The sequence below is a fragment of the Neolamprologus brichardi genome, chromosome 3 (assembly GCF_056152115.1).
Source record: "Neolamprologus brichardi isolate AB-2024 chromosome 3, ASM5615211v1, whole genome shotgun sequence".
In the NCBI taxonomy this organism is placed as follows: Eukaryota; Metazoa; Chordata; class Actinopteri; order Cichliformes; family Cichlidae; genus Neolamprologus; species Neolamprologus brichardi.
This window is the reverse complement of record NC_142106.1, coordinates 49,401,971-49,415,178: the sequence shown is the minus strand read 5'-3', so window position 1 is coordinate 49,415,178 and position 13,208 is coordinate 49,401,971. Positions and strand designations below refer to the sequence as shown.

The 13,208-nt window shown below is 46.2% G+C and overlaps 1 protein-coding gene and 1 pseudogene across 1 annotated transcript; both read left to right on the top strand.

Annotated features, from left to right (window-relative positions):
- The first annotated feature begins 334 nt into the window (after window positions 1–334).
- Window positions 335–453, top strand: LOC148105505 (5S ribosomal RNA; annotated as a pseudogene).
- Window positions 454–1,911: 1,458 nt separating this feature from the next.
- Window positions 1,912–3,161, top strand: LOC148105504 (uncharacterized; the record flags this gene model as incomplete). The annotated part of the gene is made up of 3 exons (XM_087838374.1): window positions 1,912–2,054; window positions 2,140–2,422; window positions 2,514–3,161. Coding segments are annotated over 3 exons (1,074 nt in total), but the record flags the coding sequence as incomplete, so codon positions are not given.
- Window positions 3,162–13,208: the final 10,047 nt, after the last annotated feature.

Genomic DNA, 13,208 nt, shown 5'->3' with positions numbered 1-13,208 from the left:
TTTTTGTGATTCTTATTTTGTTTTTGTGCTTCTCAATTTTGTTTTTGTGCTTCTTAATTTGATTTTGTGATTCTCAGTATTGTTTTTGTGCTTCTCAATTTTGTTTTGTGATTCTCCATTTGTTTTTGTGTTTCTCAATTTTGTTGTTGTGTTTAGCAATTTGTTGGTGTGATTTGCACTTCAGGGCCTCTCAATTTTGTTGTTGTGTTTAGCAATTTGTTGGTGTGATTTGCACTTCAGGGCCACCGTAGTTATAGGATTGTGTTCGTAATTTCAGGTACTGGCCACCTCATCACTTGATTCCATAAATTGACACATTGTGCAGTGGGCAGCAGCTTACGGCCATACCACCCTGAGCACGCCTGACCTCGTCTGATCTCGGAAGCTAAGCAGGGCTGGGGTTGGTTAGTGCTAGGATGGGAGACTGCCTGGGAATACCTGGTGCTGTAAGCCTTTCATTTTCATGTCACTGAACTGCTTTTGATCCAGAGAAGGGGTGTATTACAGTTTTTTCTGATTGCTTAAGCACATTTTTTGTAACTATTGGCTATTTTTGCAAAACTCTACACACAAATAAGAAAACCTGTCACCCAATTATCAAAACATTGTAGTTCTCTTGCAAAAGCGAACACAGCTAGATTAACTCTTCACACCTTCGTAAAAATGGTGATTTCGTATCAAACAGTACACACAAGCCATCATCTACTAAGCACACAATGCGCCAACTGCACACTGATGGTATGAATACAAAACACATCTGGCTTTTTCTTTCTCTGTGTACAGATGTCAATTTGAGGTCACACTTTTGTCATAGTGTCATGTAAACATACAAGGATCCAAACTTCAAGTATTGGTCTTTATTCACACTCATCAAAACCAAGACAAAGTCAGAACACAAAATAGGAATTTCACAAAAAAAAGGAAAAAAAAAGACAATCAGCCTACATCATGTCGTCTTTCTGGGTCCGGCCACAAAATTTCGTCCACATCGCATGCGATATCCTCCAGTCCAAGGCACTGGAGAAAATATCTCCTTGAATGCCGTATCCAGGCCTGACATGATGCCTGGTCAATATCTCCACATGCCTCCTCCATTGCCTGTAAAAGGGCTACCTGTTGATGAGGATGACGGTCGTACACTTTCCAGCGCCAGGCAGAGAAGAACTCCTCGATGGGATTTACAGTTTTTTCTGATAGCTTAAGCACATTTTTTGTAACTATTGGCTATTTTTGCAAAACTCTACACACAAATAAGAAAACTCTTCACCCAATCAGCAAAACATTGTAGTTTTCTTGCAAAAGCGAATAACCCTTGCTTACAGTTTTTTCTGAATGCTTAAACCCTAACTGTGATTCTTATAGCACAATTCCTAAAACTATTAACACTTATAGCAAAACCACTCACTGAGTTTGCAAAACTAAAAGCACAAACACTGCTTTGCACTCAGTTTGCAATTTTGTAACACACACTTTGCAAAACTGTAGGCACAACTCACTGCTTACACTCAATTACCAAATTTCCAACACACTCCTAGCAAAATTATACACATGTATGGCTATCATTAACACTATTTTGCCAACTGTCTGGCACACTTTCACTTGTGGAAACTTTTTTAGATAATTAGTCCACTTTGCAATCAGCCTAAGCACTATAAACAGGCCACAGGTAAGCTGTCCATGTGGAGTACAATGGAAGGAGCAGTAAGAAGAGTGAGAATCAGAGGAGGCCGAGGGAGAGGACGTGGAGGTGAAGAAGTTGGAGGAAGAGGACGTGGAGGTGAAGAAGTTGGAGGAAGAGGACGTGGAGGTGAAGAAGTAAGAGGGTTAGAGGAAGTTAGAGGAAGAGGACAAAGAGGAGCAAGAAGAGGACGAGGAGGGGAAAGAGGAAGGGTAAGAAGAGTAAGAAATAGAATTGCTGATGACATCAGGGCTACAATAGTGGACCATGTCATCAACCATGGGATGACCCTGAGGGAAGCTGGCCAACGGGTTCAGCCTAAACTGAGCCGCTACACTGTGGCAAGCATCATTAGGACATTTCGAAATGAGAATCGGTAAGTACTTTGTAGCACTGCCATACTCTAATGAGAAACACAACAGTACCATACATGCAAAAATACTGAAATTGTTACTTTACAGAATTGCTAGACGTCCAGATGTTGGGGGCAGAGGCAGAATGTTCACTCCAGAGCAAGAGACCCATATAGTGAACATGGTGATTGCCAATAATGCAATAAGACTGCGCGAAATACAGCAGCGCATAATTGATAATGACACCATCTTTCAAAATATACACAGTGCAAGCATTTCTACACTAAGTCGTGTACTTGCGCGCCACAGAATAAGAATGAAGCAAATTTACAGAGTTCCTTTCGAGAGAAACACAGAACGTGTAAAGCAACTGCGATATGACTATGTGCAGGTAGGCTAGTGTCATTGGTTCTGAATTTGGAAGTGCATACTGTAATGCTGTGCACGGGCCTGATGTGTTGCATTTGTTTTGTCTTGTCCAGAGAGTGATGGAACTAGAAGCAGATGCAACGGGACATGAGCTACTTTTTGTAGATGAGGTTGGTTTTAACCTCAGTAAAACCAGGAGACGTGGCAGGAACATAATTGGACACCGTGCCATCATCAATGTCCCAGGACAACGTGGTGGTAACATAACCATGTGTGCAGCTATAAGCCAAAATGGTGTTGTTCACCATCATGCAACCATAGGCCCATATAACACTGCACACATTATTGCATTCCTGGACACCTTGCATGACATGCTCACTGTTCAGAGACCAGAGCAGACCCGATATGTCATCATATGGGACAATGTTAGTTTCCATAGGGCTGCTTTGGTCCGCAACTGGTTTACAGACCACCCATCCTTCATGGCACTCAACCTCCCTCCATACTCTCCATTCTTAAATCCCATCGAGGAGTTCTTCTCTGCCTGGCGCTGGAAAGTGTACGACCGTCATCCTCATCAACAGGTAGCCCTTTTACAGGCAATGGAGGAGGCATGTGGAGATATTGACCAGGCATCATGTCAGGCCTGGATACGGCATTCAAGGAGATATTTTCCCCGGTGCCTTGGACTGGAGGATATCGCATGCGATGTGGACGAAATTTTGTGGCCGGACCCAGAAAGACGACATGATGTAGGCTGATTGTCTTTTTTTTCCCTTTTTTTTGTGAAATTCCTATTTTGTGCTCTGACTTTGTCTTGGTTTTGATGAGTGTGAATAAACACCAATACTTGAAGTTTGGATCCTTGTATGTTTACATGACACTATGACAAAAGTGTGACCTCAAATTGACATCTGTACACAGAGAAAGCAAAAGCCAGATGTGTTTTGTATTCATACCATCAGTGTGCAGTTGGCGCATTGTGTGCTTAGTAGATGATGGCTTGTGTGTACTGTTTGATACGAAAACACCATTCTTACGAAGGTGTGAAGAGTTAATCTAGCTGTGTTCGCTTTTGCAAGAGAACTACAATGTTTTGATAATTGGGTGACAGGTTTTCTTATTTGTGTGTAGAGTTTTGCAAAAATAGCCAATAGTTACAAAAAATGTGCTTAAGCAATCAGAAAAAACTGTAACTCTCCACACCTTTGTAAAAATGGTATTTTCGTATCCAACAGTTAACACAAGCCATCATATTAATAAGCACACAATGCACCAACTAAACACTGATGGTATGAATAAAAAACACATCTGGCTTTTGCTTTCTCTGTGCACAAAGTAGGCTATGTCAGTTTGAGCTCATACTTTTGTCATAGGTCTGTAAACATGGAGGGATCCAAACTTCAAGTACTGGTGTTTATTTACACACATCAAAACAAACACAAGTGTTTATTCCCAAGTCCAAACAAAACAGTAATTTCACTGAGGAAAAAAAAGAAATCAGTCTACATCGTGTCGTCTCTCTGGGTCCGGCCACAAAATTTCGTCAACATCAAATGCAATGTCCTCGAGTCCAAGGCACCGGGGAAAATATCTCCTGGAATGGCGTATCCAGGCCCGACATGATGTCTGGTCAATATCCCCACATGCCTCCTCCATTGCCTGTAAAAGGGCTATGTGTTGATGGGGATGACAGTCATAGACCTTCCAGCACCAGGTAGAGAAGAACTCTTCAATTGGGTTCAAGAATGGAGAGTATGGGGGGAGGTTGAGTACAGTGAAGAGTGGGTGATCTGTAAACCAGTTGCGGACCGAAGCAGATCTATGGAAACTAACATTGTCCCATATGATGACGTATCTGGTCTGCTCTGGTCTCTGAACATTGGTGAGCATGTCAAAGGTGTCCAGGAATGTAATAATGTGTGCAGTGTTATATGGGCCCAGGGTTGCATGATGGTGAACAACACACATAGTTATGTTACCACCACATTGTCCTGGGACATTGATTATGGCACGGTGTCCAATAATGTTCCTGCCACGTCTCCTTGTCTTTGTGAGGTGGAAACCAGCCTCATCCACAAAAATCTGCTCATGACCCATGGCATCTGCCTCTAGCTCCATCACTCTCTAGACAAGACAAAACAAATTCAGCACAGCAGGCACATGCACGGCACTACAGTATGCACTTCCAAATTCAGTACCAATGATACTATAGCTTACCTGCACATAGTCATATCACAGCTGTTTTACACGTTCACTGTTTCTTTCAAAAGGTACTCTGTAGATTTGTTTCATTCGGATTCTGTTGCGGGCATCCTTATGATGCCTGCTACAGTGTAGCAGCTCAAGTTAGGCTGAACCCGTTGGCCAGCTTCCCTCAGGGTCATTCCATGGTTGATTACATGGTCCACTAATGTAGAGCTGATGTCATCAGTAATTCTATTTCTTACTCTTCTTACCCTTCCTCCTTCCCTTCCTCGTCCTCCTCTTGCTCCTCCTTGTCCTCTTCCTCTAACTTCCTCTAACCCTCTTGCTTCTTCACCTCCACGTCCTCTTCCTCCAACTTCTTCACCTCCACGTCCTCTCCCTCAGCCTCCTCTGATTCTCACTCTTCTCACTCTTACTGCTCCTTCCATTGTACTCCACATAGACAGCTTACCTGTGGCCTGTTTATAGTGCTTAGGCTGATTGCAAAGTGGACTAATTATCTAAAACAGTTTTCACATGTGAAAGTGTGCCAGACAGTTGGCAAAATAGTGTTAATGATAGCCATACATGTGTATAATTTTGCTAGGAGTGTGTTGGAAACTTGGTAATTGAGTGTAAGCAGTGAGTTGTGTTTAAAGTTCTGCAAAAAGAGTGTTGTGCACTGAATTGTGCCTACATACTTGCAAAGTGTGTGTTACAACATTGCAAACTGAGTGCAAAGAAGTGTTTGTGCTTTTAGTTTTGCAAACTCAGTGAGTGGTTTTGCTATAAGTATTAATAGTTTTAGGAATTGTGCTATAAGAATCACAGTTAGGGTTAAAGCCATCAGAAAAAACTGTAACAGGATGAAACCTGAGGGAGGGGCAGCCATCTGCTACAAGTGGTTGAGGTTGTTAAGGTTCTGGGACTGGTCTCACTCAAGATGACAGACCATAGGACATTACTGCAGGATTTACTGATCTGTTGTTGTAACCCAGTAGAGAAAACCGCTTTTGTTGTTATTCTTTCTTGGTTTCTTTTTATTTGTATAAATATATTTTCATTCTTTTATTTTGAAAAGCATCATTTATTTTGAAAATAGGAAGTGTGATCCTCCAGCAAACTTTATTTTTCTGTTGCCGAATCACAAGGGGTAAATGCTTTTTTTTCATTGGTTGAAAGTGGGTTTAGCCCCGTCTTCCAAAACACCAGACCATCGTTTCACATGAGCTAGGTCTTTTCGCACGTGGACGTAGATGAGACAGGCCACGGATAGCTCGTGCGGAATTTTCTAACATTTTGGTGAGTTGAGCCCATGGGTTTGAAAAATTAATAATGTGTTAGCCTGTTGCTAAAAGTTGTTTCTTCTGTTCATACCGATTCGCGAGTGGTAATTTGCTGTTTAAAAACGGTTGAAATGCTGTTTGTGGTAGAATTTGTTTAGCATACTTGAACGATGATTGGAAAAATCTATTATCTTGCTGGTTATACCTATTAATCACAATTTCATGGTTGAAAAGAGAACGAGAAATTCATTTGTTGTTTTACATGTGGTTAAAATAATTTCATGTACAACGAGAGATATATTCAAAGCATGCATGTAATGTATTACTGTGGTAATGTGAAAGAAATGTGAAAAGATAAAGAACTAAAGCTATAGCTGTGATACAAGAGAAGAAACGGAGCTGGCTGTGTGCAATAATGTTAATATTGTTGTGCAGGCTAGGTTTTTTTTCCTTGTTCGTGTGGAAGGAACTAAGATTTTGGATCCCGATGGATTCTCTCCGGATGGAGATGGCGAGCCTGAGCCCAGACTGAACTTTGCAGAGGAACTTACTCTTCTTCCTCGACGGAGACTCCCAAGTGGTAACACACAAACCACAAACGAAAGAGAAAAAGAACTAGACTAAGAACTTTTGACTTGACAAATGACCAAAGACAAAAAGACAATTGAATATTGAGCTCAAACAACTATTTTTGGGGTTATTTTTGTTTTGCCGGCTTATTCTTATTATTGTTATTGTTATTATTATCATTACTACTGTCAATGTGGAATTTGTGTCTTGTTTATTTCATTTTTGTGTAAATAATAACCGTTGCTGCTCAAATTCCTGTCTCCAGCCATTTCATTCTGTATTCGCCTCGCTTTCTATTGTAGCCCTGCCGAACCTAGCAACTGGTCTATAGTTTGGCTGTCCTAAACTACTTAAAGTGAGTCAGTGGTTACATTGTGTTTTATGGCTTTCATGGATCTCAGATCTTACCCAGCACTGTCCGTCATCATGTCCAAAACACCAAATGAGGGAATATTTTATAGAAGAGTGGTTGTTCATCCCTTCGTGCCACTTTTGGAGTCACTGTCGAGGTTTGGCAGTGTGGCAGGGAGGTGTGTGTTGTGGCTCAGCTGCAGAGGGAGAGGTGACGTGAATGGTTGAAGGGGCAGCACCAGGAGAAGCTGGAGAGGTGTCGGGACCAAAAAGGAGCAATATTGTGAGCAGCTGGCACGCTGCTGGAGCAATGCCTGGGAAATTTATATTGTACATTGAAAAGTAATAAACATGAAACCCAGAGCACGGTGTGTGAGAGTCTGTGTCATGTGTGTGTCTTGCATTTACACAGCAGAAAGATTGTGAAGTTAACATAACAAGCAGAGCTTTGACAGATTTCAGAATTATAATTCACTATTTTGGTTTCCTTTCTTAACCCACCACTCTTCCTTTTTCTCACTTCCTCTCATCACCTTCTTCATCTTTGGCATCTTGCGTTCTGTCTTCGCCGCCCATCGTTTAACTGAAATGTTCACAGGATTGGTCCCCACTTTTAAATGAGCTAGCAGTTCTGAATGGAAATATCAGTTTGCTCTTTACTTCTTAGCATACGCCTGTTTCACTGAGCTCTTTAAGCTGGCCGTGTGAGAGGAATTTGTTAATTGAGTTAAGCACTGGCTTTTGCTTTCTTTCTGGGTGTTGTCATGTTCATGTTGTATGCAGTTTAAAAAATAAAAACTGTGCAGAAGAAATCATATAAAGCAGGGGTGGGAAACTCCAGGCCTCGAGAGCCGGTGTCCTGCAGGTTTTAGATGTGTCCTTGATCCAACACAGGTGATTAAAATGGCTAAATTAGCTCCTCAACATGTCTTGAAGGCTGTATCCCAATTCAGGGTCTGCAGCCTTAAAGGGTGCATTTTAAGGCCGATTACGTCACAGCGGCACGCCGAAGGCTGTCCCAATTCAAAGGCTGATCGAAATGCGGCCCTCAGATGCGTCCATTTGTGCGGGTGTCCGCTCTCCAGGCTCCGAAAGCCTTGCCAGCCCTTGTGATCGGGTGGCACCGCCCACCAGGCGTCTGAAAGAAAGAAGAAAAAACCCGGACCGGGCCGCCTGGCAACCCTTTGTGCGGGTGTCCGCTCCCCAGGCTCCGAAAGCCTTGCCAGCCCTTGTGATCGGGTGGAACCGCCCACCAGGCGTGTGAAACAAAGAAGAAAAAACCCGGACCGGGCCGCCTGGCCACCCTTTGTGCGGGTGTCCGCTCCCCAGGCTCCGAAAGCCTTGCCAGCCCTTGTGATCGGGTGGCACCGCCCACCAGGCGTGTGAAAGAGAGAAGAAAAAACCCGGACTGGGCGCCTGACCTCCCTTTGTGCGGGTGTTCTCTACCCCGGCTCCGAAAGCCTTGCCAGCCCTTGTGATCGGGTGGCACCGCCAACCAGGCGTCTGAAAGAGAGAAGAAAAAACCCGGACCGGGCCGCCTGCCCACCCTTTGTGCGGGTGTCCGCTCCCCAGGCTCCGAAAGCCTTGCCAGCCCTTGTGATAGGGTGGCACCGCCCACCAGGCGTCTGAAACAAAGAAGAAAAAACCCGGACCGGGCCGCCTGGCCACCCTTTGTGCGGGTGTCCGCTCCCCAGGCTCCGAAAGCCTTGCCAGCCCTTGTGATCGGGTGGCACCGCCCACCAGGCGTCTGGAACAAAGAAGAAAAAACCCGGACCGGGCCGCCTGGCCACCCTTTGTGCGGGTGTCCGCTCCCCAGGCTCCGAAAGCCTTGCCAGCCCTTGTGATCGGGTGGCACCGCCCACCAGGCGTGTGAAAGAAAGAAGAAAAAACCCGGACCGGGCCGCCTGGCCACCCTTTGTGCGGGTGTCCGCTCCCTAGGCTCCGAAAGCCTTGCCAGCCCTTGTGATCGGGTGGCACCGCCCACCAGGCGTGTGAAAGAAAGAAGAAAAAACCCGGACCGGGCCGCCTGGCCACCCTTTGTGCGGGTGTCCGCTCCCCAGGCTCCGAAAGCCTTGCCAGCCCTTGTGATCGGGTGGCACCGCCCACCAGGCGTGTGAAAGAAAGAAGAAAAAACCCGGACCGGGCCGCCTGGCCACCCTTTGTGCGGGTGTCAACTCCCCAGGCTCCGAAAGCCTTGCCAGCCCTTGTGATCGGGTGGCACCGCCCACCAGGCGTCTGAAACAAAGAAGAAAAAACCCGGACTGGGCCGCCTGGCCACCCTTTGTGCGGGTGTCCGCTCCCCAGGCTCCGAAAGCCTTGCAAGCCCTTGTAATCGGGTGGCACCGCCCACCAGGCGTCTGAAACAAAGAAGAAAAAACCCGGACCGGGCCGCCTGGCCACCCTTTGTGCGGGTGTCCGCTCCCCAGGCTCCGAAAGCCTTGCCAGCCCTTGTGATCGGGTGGCACCGCCCACCAGGCGTGTGAAAAAAAGAAGAAAAAACCCGGACCGGGCCGCCTGGCCACCCTTTGTGCGGGTGTCCGCTCCCCAGGCTCCGAAAGCCTTGCCAGCCCTTGTGATCGGGTGGCACCGCCCACCAGGTGTGTGAAAGAAAGAAGAAAAAACCCGGACCGGGCCGCCTGGCCACCCTTTGTGCGGGTGTCCGCTCCCCAGGCTCCGAAAGCCTTGCCAGCCCTTGTGATCGGGTGGCACCGCCCACCAGGCGTCTGAAACAAAGAAGAAAAAACCCGGACCGGGCCGCCTGGCCACCCTTTGTGCGGGTGTCCGCTCCCCAGGCTTCGAAAGCCTTGCCAGCTCTTGTGATCGGGTGGCACCGCCCACCTGGGGTCTGAAACAAAGAAGAAAAAACCCGGACCGGGCCGCCTGGCCACCCTTTGTGCGGGTGTCCGCTCCCCAGGCTCCGAAAGCCTTGCCAGCCCTTGTGATCGGGTGGCACCGCCCACCAGGCGTGTGAAAGAAAGAAGAAAAAACCAGGACCGGGCCGCCTGGCCACCCTTTGTGCGGGTGTCCGCTCCCCAGGCTCCGAAAGCCTTGCCAGCCCTTGTGATCGGGTGGCACCGCCCACCTGGCGTCTGAAACAAAGAAGAAAAAACCCGGACCGGGCCGCCTGGCCACCCTTTGTGCGGGTGTCCGCTCCCCAGGCTCCGAAAGCCTTGCCAGCCCTTGTGATCGGGTGGCACCGCCCACCAGGCGTGTGAAAGAAAGAAGAAAAAGCCCGGACCGGGCCGCCTGGCCACCCTTTGTGCGGGTGTCCGCTCCCCAGGCTCCGAAAACCTTGCCAGCCCTTGTGATCGGGTGGCACCGCCCACCAGGCGTCTGAAACAAAGAAGAAAAAACCCGGACCGGGCCGCCTGGCCACCCTTTGTGCGGGTGTCCGCTCCCCAGGCTCCGAAAGCCTTGCCAGCCCTTGTGATCGGGTGGCACCGCCCACCAGGCGTCTGAAACAAAGAAGAAAAAGCCCGGACCGGGCCGCCTGGCCACCCTTTGTGCGGGTGTCCGCTCCCCAGGCTCCAAAAGCCTTGCCAGCCCTTGTGATCGGGTGGCACCGCCCACCAGGCGTGTGAAAGAAAGAAGAAAAAACCCGGACCGGGCCTCCTGGCCACCCTTTATACAGGTGTCCGCTCCCCAGGCTCCGAAAGCCTTGCCAGCCCTTGTGATGGGGTGGCACTGTTTCCGTTAATGAACAACATAAGAAGGAAAAAAAAAGTGGAATCTGTAATTGGAATCTTTAAACAGCTACTCAGAAAAGGATCCAGATGTTTCAAAATACTTTTCTGGCGAATGTTTCAGTTCTGCAAACATAATTACTGCAATTAACGGACTAAAAGTCGTCACTTTTCAGCCCCATTTATGGATTTAAGGATCAAAGAATTTAAGGCTCTAAGGATCAAATTGGTGGTAAGATTCTAAATATATGTGACATCATTATCCCGTAAGCCAATTAGGTTGTCACATGGACAATTTATCTGTAAAGTTTCAATCCCTGTCATCAAATCTCATCTGAGGACAAAATCCACAAGAACAACATAAAAAAAGAAAGAAAACCTACCTTAGAAACACGTCGGGTTAAAAGAGACGGCATCACTGCAGAGGTGAGGACAGGCATCTGTTTGAAATAGAGAAAACCATAAGCACAGTCATACAGACACATACACACACACAGGCTCCGAAAGCCTTGCCCGTCCTCATGATGGGGTGGCACCGCCCCCAGGCTTGGAAAAGAATGGTAAAAATATGGTAAATGGCACTTTACTAGTCCCTAAGGACCCCAAAGTGCTTTGCACATTCAGTCATCCACCCATTCATACACTGGTGAGGACAAGCTACATTGTAGCCACAGCCACCCTGGGGCGCACTGACAGAGGCGAAGCTGCCTAACACTGGCGCCAACGGGCCCTCTGACCACCACCATTAGGCAACGGGTGAAGTGTCTTGCCCAAGGACACAACAACCGGGACTGTCCGAGCCGGGGCTCGAACCGGCAATCTTCCGAATACAAGGCGAACTCCCAACACTTGACCCACGATCACCACAAAAGAAAGCAGAAAAAACCTGGACCAGGCCTCCTGGCCACGCTTTATATTGGTGGACCTCCCCTTGCTTCTCAGAGAAACCCTCTACAGAAGAGTTTAGAAAGAAAAAACGTGTGAGTTCTGAATGTCCTGGTGAGTCTCCACCTGTTACAGGTGGGTGCAGCCTGCACTGTCTCGAGACAAACCAGACCAGCTGCACCACAGACACTTCAAACCTTATCTCAAGACAAACACTGAAAGACAAAATAAAAAAAGAAGAAAACAAACCCTAGAAACATGCCGGGTTACAGGAGACGGCAGCCGTGTAGAGGTTGAGTCTGTGTGAGTCTTTTTTCTGTTTATGAACAACAGAAAAAAGAAAGAAAACTTACCTTAGAAATCTGTAGGGTTGTTTTCTCTGAGACATGTTGGAATCTGTAAACAGTTACTCCGAAAAGGATCCAGATGTTTCAAAATACTTCTCTGGCGAATGTTTCAATTCTGCAAGCATAATTGCTGCAATTAATGGACTACAAGTCGTCACTTTTCACCCCTATTTATGGATTTAAGGATCAAAGGATCAAACTGGTGGTAAGATTCTAAATATATGTGATGTCATTATCCCGTAATGACATCACATATATAGGTTGTCACATTTATCAGTAAAGTTTCAATCCCTGTAAAGTTTCAATACTCTGCCCAGGCTGCTCTACCTTAGAAGAAGAAGAATGTTGACCTACAGTACCTTGAAAAACTTTCACCCATTTTGTCACTTTACAACAACAAACGTAAAAGGAATTTTTCTTAGATCTTCTGTGACAGACCAACACAAGTTACCACATTACTGTAAAGTGGTATGAAAATTATACATGTCAAAGGAGCTTGCAAAGAAAAGCATCTGGACTTCTTTAAGTTACTTGAAGATGTTTCACCTCTCATCCGAGTAGCTTCTTCAGTTCTAAGGTCAAATGGTGGGGAGTCCCAGATTTAAACCTAGTGGGAGTATCCCCCCACAGAGGGACAAAAGGACCCCCTGATGATGCTCTAATTGCCTGAGCCAAGTCTGGGAAATCTGGGACTCCCCACCATTTGACCTTAGAACTGAAGAAGCTTCTCGGATGAGAGGTGAAACATCTTCAAGTAACTTAAAGAAGTCCAGACGCTTTTCTCTGCAAGCTCCTTTGACTACGATGACCTGGATGACTGAGAACCTTCACAGACAAAATGATACATGGTTTTCAGAATATCAAGCAAATAAAATCTGAAAAGTGTCATGTTGATTAGCATTCAGTTCCCTGTACTCTGATACCCCTAAACAAAATCCAGTGATATCAATTGCCTTTAGAAGTCAACCAAATTAGACAAGTTTACCTGTGTGTAATTTAGTCTCATTATAAATACAACTGCTCTGTGACGGCCTCAGTAGTTTGTTAAAGAACATTAATGAACAAACAGCTTCATGAAAACCAAGGAACTCACCAGGCAGGTCAGTGATAAAGTTGTAGATAAGTTTAAAGCAGGGATAGGTTATAAAAAAATATCCTGAGCTTTGAACATCTCAAGGAGCACTGTTCAATCCATCATCCAAAAATAGAAAATGTTTCCTACAACTGCAAACCTACCAAGATATGACCTAAACCTCCACCTAAACTGACAGACTGAGCAAGAAGAGCACTGGTCAGAGAAGCTTCCAAGAGGCACATGGTCAGTCTGGAGGAGCTGCAGAATTCCACAGCTCAGGTGGGAGAATCTGTCCACAGGACAACTGTAAGTTGTGTACTCCACAAATCTGGCTTACATGGAAGAGTGGCAAGAAGAAAGCCAATGTTGACCGAAAGTCATAAAAAGTTCCATCTGCAGTTTGCCAGGAACCATGTAGGGGACA